Source organism: Ochotona princeps, chromosome 14, assembly GCF_030435755.1.
Source record: "Ochotona princeps isolate mOchPri1 chromosome 14, mOchPri1.hap1, whole genome shotgun sequence".
In the NCBI taxonomy this organism is placed as follows: Eukaryota; Metazoa; Chordata; class Mammalia; order Lagomorpha; family Ochotonidae; genus Ochotona; species Ochotona princeps.
Genome location: NC_080845.1, coordinates 44,866,893 through 44,886,824, shown reverse-complemented (window position 1 = coordinate 44,886,824; position 19,932 = coordinate 44,866,893). Strand labels below are relative to the sequence as shown.

The window sequence follows — 19,932 nt, the reverse complement described above, 5'->3', positions numbered from 1 at the left end:
TCATCTGTATTAACTGTGTTCTTTGGACTGGATAACATTGTGCTGTCGTAATCCTCAATGCTGCACTAGAGACAACATCAGATATTTATATATACACTCACCAACTCGGAGAACTTTGCTCTTGTTCAGGATAATCCAGGGATACCATGTCCTTCTCTTGCTTCTGTGTACTCAACTCCACTTGTACACTCCAGTCCCATCTATGTTGTCAAGTGCTGTACACCACAGGACAGTCTCCACACTTCCTGTTTGTAAAATTGAAGCACCTACCCTCTGTCTCTCCAAATCTCATCTTTCTCTTGTATTCTTCCTCAGTTTGCATCATCAGCTCCCAGATTTTTTGTCTAAGAATGCAGCATAATGACTCTCAACCTGGATTACACATTGGAACCACTGAGGCCTTAACACCTGTTGATGTACAGAGCATATGCCAAACCATTTGTACAAAAATCTTGGTGAGCAGGAGGTGGCATTAGTGTACTTTTTCTGGATTTGAATTTTTTGATGGTTTGTGTACTATGCTTTTCATGCATTAAGTATTGCTCAATGAATTGTTGCAAGTGGATAGTTCTCTGTAAAGTTAACCTAATTCAACAGTTTGGATAATGGCATCATCCCAGAGATCCGTTTGCAGCCACAAACTGCCTTGCCTTCTAACACTGTACACTTTGTGTGCTTTGGAGCTTTGCTGAAATAGAACCATCCATGGTGTACTCTTCTGCTTTGGCTTCTTTTGTTCAATTTCTGTTTTGTTTCTGTAATGCAGAGTTGTCCTCCATTTATTGTTAGTGCTGTAGGGCGTTCTCTCCTGAGAACAATTTATCTTCCCAGCACAAGCGTTTAGGTGTTTTCATTCTCCATTTATTTGGAGTAACACGTTTGTATACGTGCCTATTATGTGTGTGCGCGTTCCTGATGCATCTACCCCTTGAAGTAGAATTACTGGATCACAGGGTGCGTTCAGCTTTCGTGAGTGGGGCCAAATGGTTGCTCAAGATGTTCTACCAGTCTGTCCTCCCACCAACAGTACTTACGAGTTCTGGTTGTTCCACACCCTCTGAACGCTTGATACATTACATCTTTTTTTTTTTTTTAATGTGCCTTTACTCAAATCCTCCAGATGCCCAAAATGACCTTTCTTGACTTCTCTTTCTGCTTTTACAGGCCACACATCCAGAACGTCAAACATAAGTATTTCAGTGGTTTTCCCAGCCTTACTGTACTGGGTAGAATTTATTACATGTATGCTATAAGCTTGTCCTCAGTGTGGCCCACATTGTGCCACTTAAGAGGGAGCAGAGGGCCCTCTGTTTTTTTCCAGCCAGGCAATAAACTTCTTCGGAGCAGAAACTGGGGCTTTCCTTTCAGAACCTGTTTGCTGATGTCTGGTTAGAGCAGAGGGATCCCATTCTCTGTACTTTGAAAAGTCAAGTCAGGAGAACCAGGAAAGGCTAAGCAGCCTTGGAATCCAGAGCATCTAATATGGGAAAGGGGAAAGCAGGCACAGCTGCTGGGGTGTGAGCTGCTCAAAACAGCACATCAGAACGGAGTTGTTGATGTGAGCAGATTTTATCAGCAGCCTCTAGTTCCATTTCAGAGCCCAGTATAATGTTGTTGTGCTTTGTAACTGTGAAATATTTTCAGAGGATTAGAGAAACGGTGAACACATACCAAGTTTATATAGATTTAAACACTTTTAAAAAGAACGTGATGCATAACTCCCCTATCCACTGGTTCACTCCCCAAATGCCTAAAACAGCCAAGACTGGACAAGAGGCCAAAGCTAAGGACTGGAAAATCAGCTCAGATCTCCTGTGTCCATGGCATGAACCCAGTGACTTCAGCCATCGTTACTGCCTCCCAGGGTCTGCATTGGCAGTAGGCTGGTCTCGGGAGCCAGAACTGAGGATCCAATCCTGGCACTCTGATATGGAATGTTGGTGTCTTAACTGATAAGCCTCCAGTTCCCAAATTTACAACTTTAAGTAGTTCAGTCTGCATTAGGAAAGAATGACGAAAAACTCAATTTCATGAACACTTCTGCATCTACCTCTGATCTACCATAACCAGGGACAGTCTTCCAAGTAGTTAGGTTCCTGCCTCACCTTCCCCCTCCCAAATCTTGCACAGGCTTGAATTCTCTTTGGTCCATGGAACTTGCAGGGAAGGGATTTTTTGAGGGAACACAGCTCCCTGCACAACCACATTATCAGCATAGCAAGTACCTACTGACACATACTCCTGGACGGCAAGCCTGGGAGGGAGAAGGCGGCGAACTGCCCCTGTGGGTGATGTCCATTCTGCACTCTGGGAGGATGGCTGCTGTTTATCATTGAATCCTGATGTTCACTGTGTCAATGAAATCAATTTCATGGTTACACGGCTAGCAGGATTTGTAGCTTGGAGTTTTACCTATGCTCTCAATGAGTTCAAAGCTAATATTTACTGGACTGCTCTTGCTTCTGTGAGTGGCTTGTTTTCATGTTTGTTCAACTTGATTAAGAATGAATAGTATTGGGGCTCGGCAGCGTGGCCTAGTGGCTAAGGTCCTCGCCTTGATCCCATATGGCTGCTGGTTCTAATCCCGGCAGCTCCACTTCCTCTCTATCTCTCCTCCTCTCAGTATATCTGACTTTGTAATAAAAATTAAAAAAAAAATAAATCTTTAAAAAAAAAGTCTGTCATTGCTAAAGTGTTTAAAAAAAAAAGAATGAATAGTATCGACGACGATGATGATGGTGGTGTTGATAATAAAGGACATAGCCAAAATACTGAGTTTCCAGCACTCTTAGCTAGTTGCCACACCAGATAGGCAGCTTTAGCTGTCGTGATTCACACAGACATCACTTTTATTTAGGTCGGAGGGAAATAACTCAGCATGAGCAGAGCCTCTGTTTTACTTCCTCCATGGTTTATACAACCTCAGCTTTCCCCACAGTTAGAAAACACATCACATATGCTATGGATCATGGAGTTGACAAGTAACTAAGGTTGAGCTTCTACTCACCCAGTTTATTTGACTTTAAGATTTTGAGGTCAAAAAGCTGAAGACAAATCTTAAATGTCCATTCAGGGGAAACAAGTCAGCCCTTTACAGTCACCTTGGATTTGCTTCCTGCTGTTCCAGTTCACCTAGTAAACTGCCTTCCAGAAATCACCAGGGTGTAGAATCAAGTTCTTTGATGATATCTTCTGGGAGCATTTCACCTGCTAATAAACACTGTTAACGTTTGCCTCCCTGGCCAATTGTCCTTACCGCAGTGAACAAACTTTGTGGTGAAAGACCCCAGCTGAGAGCAGTGCCCAGGCTGTGAGGGTGCATCCAGATTGGCTCTTATTTTAAATAACCTGTTTTTCTGAGGGGGGAAAAAAGAAGTGAGGAATATTTTACTTTTAATTTTATTTGTTTTCTTTTGAAAGAAAGTTGAGGGGCCTGGCACTGTGGCCTAGCAGCCAATGAGCCAGGATCTCATATGGGTGTTGGTTCTAATCCTGGCAGCCCCACTTCCCATCCAGCTCCCTGCTTGTGGCCTGGGAAGGCAAGTCGAGGACAGCCCAAAACCTTGGGACCCTGCACCCATGTGGGGGAACCAGAAGAGGCTCCAGGCTCCTGGGTTCGCTTTGGCTCAGCTCCAGCCACTTGGGGAGCAAATCAACAGATGGAAGATCTTCTTTTCTGTCTCTCCTTCTCTCTGTATATCTGACTTTCCAATAAAAATAAAATAATTTGCTTTAAAGTTGGGAATAGCGGAGGGAGAGTAAGACAGAGAGATGAGAGAATGTTTTCTATCTGCTGGTTCAGTCCTCAAACACATCCCTCACAATGCTCGCAGTAGGCAGGACAGCATCGGGCCGAAGGCTGCACTAACATCTGGACCTCACAGAAGAGTGTCAGTGATTCAAATAATGGAGCCATCGTCTCTGCCTCCCAGGGTGTGTAACCAAGGCTTTAGTTGTGAAAACGTGGAGCTGGCATTGGGACTCTGGCATGACATGGATATTTTATTTAAAATGACTGAAGCAGCGAAGGCCAGTGCTTAAGTAGAGCAGGCTCTGTGGAGCAGCAGGTCTTCCCTCATTGCCAGTTCCCAGAGGCAATGCTTTGGAGACTTCGACTGTTGCTATGGCCTTGCTTCCCGTCAAAACTGCTCCACTGGCCATTCCCATTTCTGGTGTTATCTGTATGATTTTTTTTTATTTAGTTTGAAGACTAGTGATGGCTCTCTACTCATATTTTCTGAAGTTGTCATGGTAGGATATTTTAGAGTAGTTTTCAGTGTTAAAATTTTGTCCACTGACAGTGTTGTTCAAAACTGAGATGTGCAGAACAGCATTGTATTTCCTTTCTTGTACAACTTCTTTGTTTTCCTGAAGTTAATCTTTTTCTCATATTTTTTCTTTTCTTTAAAATTCTGTGTACCTCTTCTGAATTCCTCCCTCTTTCATGCACGTGAATTTCCCTCTCCATACATGACAACATGTCAGGTATTCATCATCTTTGAGATACGTAGATGCTTCATACTGCACTGGTTGCTGTCTTGCTCTGGGTAATCTTGGTTCCTTCAGAAGCAGAGCAAAGAAGCACCAATGTGAGCACACATGGCTAGTATGAGAAGTGATTCCAGTGGCTAAATCCTTGCCTTATACATCCTGGGATCTCATATGAGTGCCGATTCATGTCCCAGCTGCTCCACTTCCCATCCAGCTCCCTGCTTGTGGCCTGGGAAAGCTGTAGAGGATGGCCCAAAGCCTTGGGAGTCTGCACCTGCATAGGAGACCTGGAAGAAGCTTCTGGCCTAGAAATTGACTCAGTTCTGGCCATTGTGGCCACTTGAGGAATGAATCAGCAGACAGAAGATCTTTATCTCCTCCTCTCTATAAATCTGCTTTGCAATATCAATCAATCAATCTTTTTAAAATGTTTCATGTTTTATTTGCATTTATACTTAAACTTGGATTATATTGCAATTTTCAAAATTATTCTCTGTTCACATAGTGACTGTGGTCCAGTGCTGCTGTCAACAGGGTCAAGCGTTTTCTTTCAAAATGTTTATCACATTGCTGTACCTTTTTATTTTTGAAGGAAGCAAAATGTGCATAGTTCAGGTCCTCTGCTTTGTTTCAGGAGACTCCCAGTCACATGAGGCTGCATGTAAGCATATGTCTTTTCCAAGGTAGCCTGCCCATTGCTGACTTCATGCCATCAACAGGTGCGCATCAAGCATCCCAGCGTGCACGGCTGTGTGCCAGCCTCACTGGGATATCCATAGATTGGAACACCTGTGCTTATCTCAGGGCCTAGGGCAGAGTTTACTGTCAGGGGTCTGTGCCTGCAGTAAACCAGGTGTGGGCACCTGAAGCTGGCAAAGGGACAGTCTGTTTTTGATCAGAATCTCCATTGAGAAGTAGTATGTAAGCTTGCATAAAACAATAATGTTATAATATAGATAAAGATGTAACGCTTATGACGCAGGTATTCACCATTGCATTCTTCTGTCTAGAGACAGAATGGAGATATAAAATGAAAATTAGCCACAGAGATGATCCAGGAGTTTTCAAAATGTTCTCCAAGAATTCACCACAGGGGGGAGGTGGTGTGCACCGTCACTACATTAAGAAGGGCTCAGGGATGAGCAAATTGTGATGGGATCAGAGCCCTTCATCTTTCATCAAAAATATCTTTGGCCTTTCTGTCTAGTTCTGCAAAAGATTTCAAGTGAAAACAAAAGTTTGGGCTTTCTATTGTCACTGTAGATATACCCCTACCCTCCACTGCACAGTAGCAGGGAGTGGACTGATCTGTGGTAGTTGAGCTGCTCCATGGGCCACGTGGAGCTTGTCACTGTGTCACTCCACCACCTTTAGAAGCCTATTCTCTGTCCTCAGCTTCCCGAGCTAAGCTCAGCATGATCAACACCATGTCAAAAATCCGTGGCCAGGAGAAGGGGCCAGGCTACCCTCAGGCCGAGGCTCTGCTTGCAGAGGCCATGCTCAAGTTTGGGAGAGAGCTTGGAGATGATTGCAACTTTGGTAAGGAGTGTTTTCTCATATTTTCATTCTGTTGATCATCCTTGAATGTTGTCATGCAGGAATGAGTCTGTGAATGGAGTTAGTCAGCAGGTTTTGTATTTTGATTCTCAGGTTTTAGAACTTTACACAGGGGCCAAAAATTTATTTTCAGAACTGTTACTATTGTATGTATGTGTGTGTTTGTTTATTTGTTTATTTGTTTGTTTGTTTATTTATTTATTTATTACTATTGAAGAGGGAAGGAGGCTAGAGAGAAGGTGAGTGTGAGCAACTTCACTGTCCCATCCACTAGTTTATTCCATAAAGGCATGAAATGGTTAGGGTTGGACTGGGTCAAAGCTGGGAGCCTCCATCTGTGGTAGGAAGCCAGACACTTGAGCCATCAGTACTGTTTCCCAGGATACGTGTTAGCACAAAGCTGGAGTCAAGAGCTGGAGCTAACATTTGAAGCTAGACACTTCAATGAGGGATGTGGAAGTCTTATCCTCTAGGCCAAACTTCCATCATTCTTAGGCTTATTTAGCTTAGGAGTTTGACTTTTCTGCTTTTTCCATGTTGTGATCGCAGTCTTCCTCACAGTTTTGGTTGACACGTCCCGGTGCCCTCGGCACATTCTGTGGGTGTGTCAGGCAAAGACTGAGGCAGAATGAACCATCACAGTTAGAATGATTCAACTGTGTCCTGTGGGCTTTCTCTCATGTCATAGCTGATTTGCGAGGCATTCCTAAATTCCACTGCCCCAGGGGAGATGTGATTTCTCCCTTCACCTCCTCTCCTTTGGCACTCACCTCCATGCTGAGTAGCAGTTGCACATTGACTGTTGTCGAGAATAAAGGCATCCTCTTGTCTGTCGTCCCTGGGTGACAGGTGGTAGTCTTGAGCTTTGGCCTGGGAAGAGATGTAGTAATGCAGATGCCTGCCACCTTTGTTCTTTCATGCCAAAAGCTTGCTTCTCCCCTCCTAGGCCCAGCACTTGGTGAGGTAGGCGAGGCCATGCGGGAACTTTCAGAGGTGAAAGACTCTTTGGACATGGAAGTGAAGCAGAACTTCATTGATCCCCTTCAGAATCTTCATGACAAAGATCTGAGGGAAATTCAGGTATGTGCCACTAGTCCTCTGGGAGGCAGGCCCTTGAAGTCCTGCAGATGGCATTCCAGCTTCTGGAAGCCTTGTGTTTTATCTTTTGCTTTTTGTTACTGTTTTCTTTTGCTTTCCATTTTTGTTATTGGTGCTGGGCATGTAATTGCAGAACATCATCCGAGCCCACAGCCAGCAATTCAGGGCGCTTTGGCTCCTTGTGATGTACCATGTAGGAAAGTTACATTTGACTTCTCTAAGTTCATTTTTCACACTGAATAGTTTTTTTTTAAACTTTTTTTCTCCACAATCATAGTATTTTCCCCCTGAGAATATAAAATTCTATTAGAGTGGTTACCTGGGAGTATTTTACTCCCTAGAATGCTTCTTGTACTAGCCATTAGCCTAAATAAATAATTATTCTACCTCCTTCACTCTACAAGCAAATGTTTTTAAATTTCTGTGTTGGCTGTTGGGATTTAGGAAGAATACTCAACTATCTCCTTTTGAAAACGTGTGAAGCAGTTCTTATTTCTTTTTTTTTTTTAAAGATTTATTCATTTTATTACAGTCAGATATACAGAGAGGAGAGACAGAGAGGAACATCTTCTGTCCGATGATTCACTCCCCAAGTGAGCCGCAACTGGCCAATGCGCGCCGATCCGATGCAGGGAACCAGGAACCTCTTCCGGGTCTCCCACGCGGGTGCAGGGTCCCAATGCATTGGGCCATCCTCAACTGCTTTCCCAGGCCACAAGCAGGGAGTTGGATGGGAAGTGGAGCTGCCGGGATTAGAACCGGCGCCCATATGGCATCCCAGGGCGTTCAAGGCGAGGACTTTAGCCGCTAGTCCGCGCCGCCGGGCCCAGCAGTTCTTATTTCTAATAATGCATTTGAACTGGCTTTGTAACCGGGCCTGCGGTGTTTGCTTATTCATTCAGTCATGTACATATGTTTGTTGAACCTGTATAAAACTTCATTTGATTACTGTAAAATATGCAACCAGACCATAAACATAAATCTCCTTATTCTAGTTTGAGTTTTATCCAGTCCTACAGTTGTTTCAGAGACATATGGTTAGTGCAGACCATACTCTGGATCCAAAGTACTGCCCAGACCTCAGTACTCTGCCCTATACATTACTGTCAATAAGTTCAGATGATTTAAAGCAACATGTTTCCTTCCACAAGTTGATTTGGATTGGGGGCGTGGATGGGGCAATGGGAGGAACTACCTAGGATGTTATTTTTCCTTCCTTCTTTCTCATTTATTAACTATACTTAACTATTGCTTTTTTCCTCCCTGTTCATGAGAGGTTGAGAAGAGGCTGGGGATGATGCCAGGAGGGATTGAGTGTTTGTATGGAACATTAGCGAAATGCTCTTGTGACGTACATTTGTCATTTATTTGCATCATCTGTTGAGGGGGAAACTTAAACGTAGACCGTGGTTCCCTGGAAACCCCATCAGTCAGATGCTACAGTATGGTTTCCTAAGGCCTTAGCTCAACATGTTCCTATTCACACAGTCAGAAATCTACATTTTGCAGAAGCAATTTACGTGATTCTAATAGACAGCTTCAAAGATTAAAGTCCCTTCACCACATTCTAGCAGTCAAAATGTAAGAATATCACTCTTTCTCAGATGACAGTGAGGAAAGTATTTTCCTTGCCCTTCTCATGATATGCTGTTTCTCAAAGACAGGAATGTATGACCCTCTGGGATGTCTTTGACATGCTTATACATACTGCCTGGTGATGTCATGGGCTGGAAAGGGTGTAGACCGGCTTGCAAGGAAAAGAAGGGCAGTGGTATTTCCCGTAATTGCTTTTGTGTTCTTAATGGTTTTTAAGGACCCTCCCCTCATTTTGCCATTGGAGGCCATTTGCCTCACAGACACAGGTTTCTTCATTTCTCTAATGATGTAATACTGTAAAATATAGCTTGTCCTCATCTCACAAGCTGATGTGCATGAGGGGAAATGAGTTGTGAGTGGCCTTTTTCTTTAGTATTTCCAAGGCTTTGTCTTGCCATGGGCTTTTTTAGCATCATCTGAAGAAGCTGGAAGGTCGTCGCCTAGACTTTGACTATAAGAAGAAACGGCAAGGCAAGATTCCGGATGAAGAGCTCCGTCAGGCCTTGGAGAAGTTCGATGAGTCCAAAGAGATTGCTGAGTCAAGCATGTTCAACCTCTTGGAGATGGATGTAAGTAACCCTCCTGGGGCTCTGAAGTTAATTTTATCATTTGGGTACAAGATTAATGTGTAAACATTGTCTTGTTGAAAATGTTAATATCTGCTTACAGTATGTAAGGAAAATTTCAGTAGATGATACTTTGAAATAATTTCAAGTGATAAAGGAAACTGAAAAAAAGAAAGACTATTCTTACCGATCACGTTAACCCATTTTTGTCTACTACTCAATATTATAATATTAATAATAGTGGGAAGATTAAAAATGTTTCTGATGAACCATAAATCCAAAGTTTAAAAAAATACTCTATTGAAATACAGGGCTGATAAAGTCCAGATTTTCGCAAGAATACCCATGAGCATCCATTCAGAAGTGAGTGTACCACATGGATGGAGGTTTTCTCTATTTAGAAATTGACGTTTCATCTGACAAATGACTTTTCATTGAGATAAATACTTACAGCATGGATACTGCATGTAGCAAATGGTTTAATTTTTACCTTCATATTTTCAGGAAGCTACATGTAAACATTACACTCTGTAATTTAACGTAATGCTAAACAGTACTTAATTCAAAGCTGCGAGGAGTGTCTTTGACCTGTGTAAAGACCTATTAGGCAGCTGTCGTGCTCTTGTCCATCTCCCATTCGCACCCCATCAGTTTCTGATCAGTTTCTGCCACAATGTGTAGAGATCCTAAGCCTACTTACTATTTGTGTTAGTCATGGTTCTGCAAAGAAACAAAACCAAGAGGATATGCATATAGATGTAGATACATAAGACAGGATTGTCAGTTGAATTGTCTCATCAGACTATGGAGGCCGAGAACTCCTACAATATGGTTTCTGCTGGAGGAAGAATCACAGGAGCCGATGGCCAGGCTAGTTGATCTCTGAGGGCCTCAGAACCTGGGATGGTGTAGGTGTAACCCTCCGTCCAACCTTCCCTTCCCTCTCCCACTTCTTACCTACCTTCCTCTCCCCCTCCTTCCCTCCCTCCTTCCCTCTCTTCCTTCCTTTGGTTCTTGCCTCCACTCTTCCTTTTCCTTTCTCTTTCATTTTCTTTTTCTCTTTCATTTTCTCTTCCTCTTTTTCTCTTTCTCTCTTTTGCAATCTCTCTTTCCCTTCCTCTTTCTTTCTCTTTCTCTTTTACACACAGAAAGAAGCAGAGTTACAAAGAGTTTCCACATGATGATTTGTTACCCAAATGCTCAGCATGGCAGTGGTGAGCCAAGAGCTCAATCTGGGTCCTCCACACTGGGGGCTAGGATTCAATTGCTGGAGATCATGACCTGCTGTTTCCTAGGGTGTGCATTAACAGGAAGGTGGCACTCTTATAGAACCAGAGGCACCCCAACGAGCATCCTAACTGCTATGCCTAATACTCATCCTGTAACTTACCTGAAGGTGGACACTTGAGAGCCTGGAGTCAGGCATGACACTAGTAAAGTCTGAGAGCCTCAAGGCTGGATAACCAGGAGCTGTCATGTTCAACAGCAGGAAAAGATGAGAATAACAGCCGCAAGAGGGGGAAAGAGAGAATGAGAGTGGACAAGAGTATGTGCTTTTTTATTTTTTTAAACCTGGTTCTTGCTTAATAGGCACATTGAGTAAGGAAAAATCTTTCTTACTCGGTCTGTTGATTTCATATGTTCTTTCCCAAAAGTATCCTTGTGGATACTTCATTAGAGGGTAATCATTACCAATCATTTTAGTGTTCATTCATCCAGTCAAATTGACACCTAAAATTAACCAACACATGACCTGACTCCAGGCAATAGTAGCAGGGGAGGCATGTTGAGCGTATCATAGCTTTTGTGTCACCTGTGAACATACTGCATAAACAGCATGACTGGCGTTTACCGAAAGAATGCATGCCTTGCTAACCAATCAAGAGGATTACTGTGCATCTTAGGATGACCTAAGAGTGCAGCTCCCCAACCCCACACTAATGAGGTACCGTCGGCTCTGTTGATGTGGAGGCCACACTTCAGCTTAGTCACAACACAAAGACAGATACATGAAAAGAGTAGCCAAGGGTGCTTAGAGCATAAAAACTGGAATGAACTCAAGGTTCACGTGATTCAATGTCTTGACATAACAAATGGTACTCAGAAGCACGGGTTTTTCTATCGTACAAGAACGCCTTCTACGGTGCCTTATGTTAACTGAGTTTGAAAAGAATACAGGGCCTGGTGCGGTAGCCTAATGGCTGAAGCCCTTGCCTTACATGTACCAGGATCCCATATGGGTGCCAGTTCTAATCCAAGTGGTGCCGCTTCCTATCCAGTTCCCTTTTTGTAGGCTGGGAAAACAGTGGAGGACAACCGAAGGCCTTGGGACCCTGCACCCACATAGGAGACCCAGAAGAGGCTCCTGGTTCCTGACTCCTGGCCTCGGATTGGCTCAGCTCTGGTCATTGCAGCCACTTGGGGAGTGAACCAATGAAAGGATGATCTTTCTCTCTGTCTCTCCTCTGTGTAAATCTGACTTTTGAATAAAAATTTAAAAATCTTAAAAAAGTATAAGAGTCCTTTACTCAGTGCTTCATTTTTAAATAAGAAATAATCTAGGGAAATCAAATCCTAATGACAGGTTTTAAACAAAGCATGTGACTTTTTAAACAGGATTAACTGATATTGGTGAGGATTCTTAGTAATTGTGCTTCATCTCATGGTACTAATGCACAGGTATACACAGTTGTAAGAATTAGCATGCTTCCCGATTCTGAATCAGCTTGGAACTTGCCCAGCAGTCTGTCCTAGCCTGACTCGGCAGACAGTCGTCAGCAGTCCGACACTGGGCTGTGTGTAGGGGTCACGTACGTGGAGAGTGTAGGGCAGAGGTTGCTTTTGACAGACAGTGACCTGGTTACTAATGAGTGATTGCCCCTCAATCTGCAGATTGAACAGGTGAGCCAGCTCTCTGCACTTGTGCAAGCCCAGCTGGAGTACCACAAGCAGGCAGTCCAGATCCTTCAGCAAGTCACTGTCAGACTGGAAGAAAGGTAATTTGCACTTTCATTTTTTCATCTCCGTATTATAAAATGATTTATACAAAAATGAAAATAAGACTATGCAGTTTAGGCCAACTAATGCCCAGATTCCTGCTGATCCTGCAAAGGTATCTTCTAGGCTGTTTGTTTTTACTTACTTGTGCTTCGTTTCATTTGTATTTTGTAACACTGAATCTAATCTTGTATTTATGAAAGTCGTGCTTGGATTTTCTTTTGCCTACCACAAGTGGGGCTGCAGGATGTTAGTGATAATAACTGATGCAGCTGGCAGAACAGATACTCCGTGTGAATGCTGAGTGCATTATATTGTCAGTCTTAGCTATGCAAACCTAGTAATTTTTTAAAAAATTTATTTTTATTGGAAAGTCTGATATACAGAGAGGAGAGAGAGAGACAGGAAGATCTTCCATCAAGTGATTCACTTCCCAAGTGGTCACAATGGACGAAGCTGAGCTGATCTGAAGCCAGAAGCCAGGAGGCAGGAGCTTCTTCCAGGTCTCCCACGTGGGTATAGGCTCCCAAGGCTTTGGGCCATCCTCAACTGCTTTCCCAGGCCACAAGCAGGGAGTTGGATGGGAAGTGGGGCCACCAGGATTAAAACTTGTGCCCGCATGGAATCCTGGTGTATGCTTAGCTTAGGACCTTAGCTGCTTAGGACCTTAGCTGCTAGGATACCACGCCAGGCCCTGATGTATTTTTTTTCATGATACAGTTCTATAGGCTCTGGGATTTCCCCTCTCATCCTCCCCATTCTCCCTCCCACCACCTCAAACCAAGTATTTTTAGCATAAACTAATGGATTAGCACACTGAGGCTCAGGAAATAAAGTAGTTAGCCTAGGGTCACAGGGTCAAACATAACCTGGTTTAACACCTGTATATCTTCCCACCATGTGTATTTCTGAACAGTGATAAACTCTGCCACAGTCAGAGACAGTAGTATTCAAATGCCTGTTCCACTTCCTTGGGTACACTGCACAGTCAGGTTGTAGTCATTTTCTGCATGAGTGACACCCCGTGGAGTTGTGGGGCCCACCTTGAGCCCACTGCAATGTGCATATGGCATGACTTACAACAGGCTTGCAGCCTGTTAAATCTCAAGCCCAAAATGCAGTTAATACACTGTATTTACTGTAGAGCACAGCTTAGCACAGCCTAGCACACTGTAGAGGATTGGTTGCTTTGTCCTTCTGTGAGGCTGGCTGAGAACTGTGGGTCTCTGCTGTTGTTCAGCCTGATAACAGAGCAGGACAATGGTGTATTGCCAGCCCAGTGAAGATCAGTTTGATGTGCAGTTCCTACTGAGTTTGTATCACTTCCACACCATCATCAAATTGAAAAATCTAAACTCAGACCATCGTAAGTTGGGAGCTTGCGTTATCTTCTTTAGCTAGATTAAGTTGGAGGATTTTGCTTAATGTAGCATACTTCCAAGGCTTGCCTCAATGACTGATATTGTCATATCCTGGTCAGGTGAGACTCCTGGGGTTGATTCAATGCCTTATCACACAGTTTGGGTGCCAGTCACACAGAGCCACTGTGCTGAGACCATCACCTGTTAGCATTCTCCTCTCCTTGGGATCTGCTGGGTTAGTGCTGTGATTGTGTAACCACCTCCAGTGCACACTTGTGGAACTGCACACAGCACTGAAGCCTCCAGAAAAGGCTTCAGACCATACCCATGAAAACACACAAGAAGTGTTGTATGTTTGTGATGTCTGTCAAATGTGAAAGGACCACTTTCCTCTTCTTCCTTGACAGAGCATGTGAAATTCACAGTCAGTGTTATTCTAAAGGCACTATACCCTCAGCCTTCCCCATCCTTGCAGATCACTTGTGAATTTTGTTCATTGAATATCTGAAATTCTAGAAAATATTGAGATTTTAAAAAATCTTTAATTTAGTTTTTAACAGGTGCAACATGGTTTGGAGGTGTAGTTCTAAGCACATAATGATGTTTAGTGATGTGTAAGATTGAATTTGTTGTGACTGTTGCTGTTTCACAGTGAGTTAAGTCATTGCCTCTAGCACCGAGATCTCATTGCACTGCTTCAAGGCCAGCCTCCAACTGGCTTTAAATCCAACTCCCTGGAAATATGGTTAGGAAAGCAACAGAAGATGACCCAAGTCTTTGGGTCCCTGACACCCACACGAGAGAACTGGAAGAAACTCCTGGCTTTTGTCTTGATCCTAACACAGGATCAAGGATTTTGTGGCCATTTGTGGAGTGAACCAGCAGATGGAAGTTTGTTCTATCTCTCCTTTTTTTTTTGCTTTAACTCTCTCTTACAATAAACCACCTAGCCAACCAACCAACCACTCAAGAAGCCAGCATGGTGGCTCAGTAGGCTGATCCCTACCTACAGTGTCAATATTCCAGGTAAGCACTAGTTCTGGTGATCGCTGCTCTCACTTCCAACTCCCTGCTTAAGACCTGGGAAAGCAGTGGAGGATGGCTCAGGTTTTTGGCCCCTTCACACACTTGGGAGACCTAGAAGGATCTCCTGGCTCCTGGCTTGGGATTGACTCAGATCTAGCCATTGTGGCTCTTTGGGGAAGATCAACCAATCTCTCTCTCTCTCTGCGCTTCTCCATCTGATTTTTCTTTCAAATAAAAATATTTACAAAATGATTTACAGTAAATCTTTTTAAAAAGGATACATTTTTGGTCTGTATCCTTCCACTCTGCTTTCATCCTCATTCCTTACCTCTCCCTGGATCTTAAACTCAGTTCCCCCGCTCCCTCCCAGTCTTCTGTTCTGACTTCTGCATAATTTTTATCTCTCTCTTTTTAAAACTTTTGCACCTTCCCCATTAGTGCTGGACCCCCTCCCCCACCCTTCATGTTCCTGTGTGGTGCTTGCCAGATACATCTGTGTGACAAAACTTCCTTTAGCACAGGATAGTCAGTTGTTTACATTTCTCTGTGGATTGTAAGCTGCCTGAGCGCAGGAGATGTATCTTATTTTGTGTTTGTAGTACCTAGTCTGGTGGACATTTGCAAAAACAACTCTTAGTAGGGGCAGGAGTTGTGACAGTGGTTTAAGCCACCATTTGGGATGCCTGCATTGCATATCAGAATCCAAGTTGTCTCAACTGCTAAAGCACCTTGGAAAGAGCAGGTGATGGCTCTTGACTCTTGTGGCCATTTGGGGAAAAATCAGTGGATGGAAGAGCTCTGTCATTCTGCCTTTCAAATAAACACATTTTAAAAAAAAATTTTAAAGATTTATTTTTATTGCAAAGTCAGAGAGGAGGAGAGACAGAGAGGAAGATCTTCCATCCAATGATTCACTCCCCAAGTGACTGCAGCGGCTGGTGCTGATCCGATCTGAAGCCAGGAGCCAGGAGCTCTTCTGGGTCTCCAACGCAGGTGCAGGGTCCCAAGGCTTTGGGCCATCCTTGACTGCTTTCCCAGGCCAGAAGCAGGGAGCTGATGGGAAGTGGAGCTGCTGGGATTAGAACCGGTGCCCATATGAGATCCCGGTGCATTCAAGGCAAGGACTTTAGCTGCTAGGCCACGGTGCCGGGCCCATAAACACATATTTTTAAAAAGAGCTCCATATGTATGTGGGAGGAAATGAGAAATGGAGAGAAAGAATGAAGGCAGTGAGGGTATGGTCTGGTGAGACATCTTGTGATCACGAATGTGTGCTTTTCAAATTGCCTGCACATGTTCATGGAAGACTGTGGGAGACTCAAGTGTTTTCTGGGTGCTATTGCTTTTCCTTTTACTTTGGCTTCAGTCTCCTCCCCACTCTTTTTCTTTTCAATGCAGAATAAGGCAAGCTTCATCTCAGCCTAGGAGAGAGTACCAGCCTAAACCCCGAATGAGCCTGGAGTTTCCCACTGGAGACAGTACTCAACCCAATGGGGGTCTCTCCCACACGGGCACCCCTAAACCGGCAGGTAAGGGATTTAGGCCTGCAGATTCCATTGCAGGCACCTTTGGCAAGTCTGATGCCACTTTTCCAGAAATCCTAGGGGCAGTCAGGTCTAGCTGCATAAGAAATACACCATAATTTATTTCTTGCAGTGTGGCTTATCAGATACAATGGTAAAGAAATTCTTTCCCTTACCTCCCACATCTTGTAGATATCCATAACAAACTCTCCTTGTATTTCCCTTAATCTCATTCTCAGTCACCAGGACACACTAACATCTTAACACTTTAACCCTTGTTTGCAGTCATAACGTACAGGTGTAATGCTGGGAGGGCGTCATTGTTTCTTGCTGTTTTTTCCTTTTGTGAATCCAGCTTGCACCAAAATGTAAAGCTTGGGCAGTATGTGCCCACATGTGATCCTGAGGCACACAGACAGTGGCTCCGGGAACATGAGTTGAGCATTGAGTGACCAGGAGCATAAGGTTGTTGTGCTGTATAATAGCTATATTATGTTTTTCTATCAGAAATATTGTCACTTATCCAGTGATATGGTCTTTCTGTTGTCACATGTTCTGCCTCCTACAACACAGATTGAATAAAAGCTTGTGCTTGACATTTTGAACCTGATCGCTTAGCTGAGTTGAAGAAGTGGGAGCTATATTAAACTAGATGCGGATGTTAAAGATGTGGCTTTTTTCTATTCCTGTATCCACATTGCTTGATGTTCTATAATAGATTCCTGTGTCCACATTATTTGATGTTCTACAATAGAAAACTTTTGTCAAAATGCTCTCAGGAAACTAAAGAACAAATGGAGAGATGCCCGAACCACCAGGTGGCATTCTTGTCCTTTTTCGCCCCACTCTGCAGCTCCCAGTGTGTGGTGCAAACCACAAAGTTAGCCAGCTCCCAGGAATAGTCAGTTAATTTGGTTATACTTGTGCTTCCTCTGCCACATAAACCAACCCCAGCTTTCGCTTTGCCTTGGGAGACTCATTAATATTCTGGTATCTCTACATCAGAAATGCATTGCATTGCTTTCTTCTAGGCTGTCTACTTGATACTGGGGCAATAGCGTTTGTCTCAGTCTATGTGCATGTGTTTTTGCATGCTGTATTAATATATTTGATCATTTACAGTAACTGTCTTTTAAGGTATGACTCTGTCCTTCAGTATTTTACTCAGGATAAAGTATGTTATTTTTACATGCCATGGTTTCAATGTGCTGGTCGTACTTATAGATGGAACACTTTACCAAATTACATGCTTTGTATTTAGTTTAACAGCCACAGTAGTAATGTGAAGTAGTGTCTACTTTCAAATTTTAGATGAACATAGTGAAGCACCTTGTACAGAATCACACAAAATAACTTGGAACTAACATTTTATATTACATGAAAACAGAACTATTATCCTGATGTTGCTAAGCGTCACCCATGTAATTAGTTGTGCTATTTCAAATGTCCAGAGACCTAAAAGTGCAAGAATTCTGGCCATGCTGTGTTCTGAACCTAGATCATGTTATAGCCTAAATCTTGTTAGAGTTTGAGGCATTGAGTCTCCCATCAGTCAGCATTATCATAAAGGCAAGTATTAATGAACTCTGCTGTAAGAATTTTATAAGAATTTCTTTCATAAGAATACATAGGACTACTTTTCATTCTGAGAGCAAAAATAGCCAAAAGTTTGGGAAGATCTGAGAAAGCTCTCCAAGACTGGTAGAGGGCAAGGTACCCAGGCAGCAGACACTGGGGTTTAGTCACAAGTGGAAGCCTCAGGAGGAAGAGGAGTGAGGAGGAGAGAAAGGAGGGCATCACAGGTGCTGGATGCTGTGAGTTAAACATCACTTGTGCTTTTGTGTTCTTCTCTCCTGCTCTGAATCCCAGGTGCCCCAATGGATCAGCCCTGCTGCCGAGCTCTGTACGACTTTGAACCTGAGAATGAAGGGGAACTGGGTTTTAAGGAGGGTGATATCATCACACTCACTAATCAGATCGATGAAAACTGGTATGAAGGGATGCTTCATGGCCAGTCGGGTTTTTTCCCCATCAATTACGTGGAAATCCTGGTTGCTCTGCCCCATTAGGGAGTTCCGTGGTTGGCTCTCCTCCTGTTGACCCAGGTAGTTACGTTTAACCACTGCTTTGGTAACGCTGCTTACAACACATCTCAAGTGCAGGCTGCAGTGGTCCTAGTCATCAAGCCTCGCCAGGTTCCTGGTTGACTTGCGTGCTCCCACAAGAGGCATGGTGATGGATGGTATCTTCCTAGCCTGGTGGGCATGGCATGTGCTTTTTTCAATGCCACCTGAGACCAGCTAGTAGTCTGTTTACAGTTTACACAGTTCTCAGGAGGCTGTGGTTTCCTTAGAATATGACCATGAGCCACATCACAGCAAAACTATCCTACCGAAGATATTGTCTATCACCCAGGAGCTGTCCCAAGGCCTCGAGTTCTCCATTTAAAGAGGGGAAAGGTCTTGCTTTCACATCGCCCCTTCCCGAGTAAGTATGTGAGTCAGAGTAGTCAAAGAAAGCCTCTCACCAGCAAATGGCCTTCTGGTCTGAACGAGAAGTATTCATTGTGGGTTCACAACATTCTGTGAGAACAGCCAGCTTGTTCCTCCCCCACTTCTGCTTATTTTTGAGGTATGGCCTTGTTTCTGCCCAAAACTGTGTATTGAAGTCAGAGAGCATCTTTCCATTTACTTTTCAGTAAGACAGTCAGCAATCAGCATACTGTGGGAGGGACTGAAAAGAGAGGACCTGGGAAGAGAACTGATTTCCAAGCTTGCATTTCTTGCTGTACAGAAACCCTGTGTATATATCTCGGCCACGTCTGAAGGGTACAGGGAAGGGGGAACAGCTATCTTCACTTTGGTTTTATTTATGAATCACGTGTGTTATGAATCCATTTGGCACAGAAAATAAGAAGAGTACTAGTAACATTCCCCACCACTCCATAGATAGACAGTCCATGTCTCCTTCCCGACTTGACCTCGTGTTCTTTGAACAGCATTTGTGTGTATTCTGCCCTCAATGAGGACCAAATAAGGATGGTTTTTGTGCTTAGCAGTTTAAGGTATGTAGCTGCATATGCAAAACTCTTTCCCAGTTGAGTCATGACTTTTACATTTGTCCTTCCTCTTCCACACCCATTTCGTGTACAATGGTATGTAAGCTTCTCAGTGTTTTTCCCCTGTATCAGCCATGACAGTCCTGTTAGGTATCCAGAGTTCTATTTATCTAGCTGTACAGACTCTTTCAGAGGTTTAAATGTGCTGCTTCTGATGTGCCACTGGCCAGTAGTGGATCACGTGGAGTGAAAGGCAAATCTTACTGCTTAATGTATAAACTCTCACCATGGGAAGCATCGCTGTTTCCAATAAATACTGCTGAAGACAGAACCAAAGGCTGTGTTCCTTCATTTGGTGTCAGTTCTTTGGGTCCAATAATGGGTGGATTAAGGTTCATCCTCATTGCTCTCTGATGCAGGCATTGCTCCAATGTCAAATCCACCTCTCTGCGTGTAGGGGAAGTTCCAACACCATGAATCGAGCCAGCCTCACCATTGGCATCCTCTAGGTAACCTCTGAAAAAAGAACTTGGGAGACAGAATAAGAAGGTGGGAGAGAAAGTCCTTTAAGAAGCTAAATAAGATTATCGTCAGTGGTGATATCAGAAGAATATGTTAAGGAACAAATAAAATACGCTATGTCAAGCTGGCCCCTGTTT

At 43.6% G+C, this 19,932-nt stretch overlaps 1 protein-coding gene across 2 annotated transcripts in view; it reads left to right on the top strand.

Annotated features, from left to right (window-relative positions):
• The window catches only part of SH3GL2 (SH3 domain containing GRB2 like 2, endophilin A1), a 186,906-nt gene extending 167,297 nt beyond the window's left edge, over positions 1-19,609 (top strand). For both annotated transcript variants that reach the window (XM_004581087.3, XM_058672676.1), the window contains exons 4-9: positions 5,887-6,030; positions 6,995-7,128; positions 9,153-9,311; positions 12,201-12,304; positions 16,091-16,221; positions 18,085-19,609. In XM_004581087.3, coding sequence (XP_004581144.1) covers positions 5,887-6,030; positions 6,995-7,128; positions 9,153-9,311; positions 12,201-12,304; positions 16,091-16,221; positions 18,085-18,284 — 872 coding nt within the window. In that variant the 3' untranslated portion in view covers positions 18,285-19,609. The remainder of the gene's footprint in view (positions 1-5,886; positions 6,031-6,994; positions 7,129-9,152; positions 9,312-12,200; positions 12,305-16,090; positions 16,222-18,084) is intronic.
• Positions 19,610-19,932: the final 323 nt, after the last annotated feature.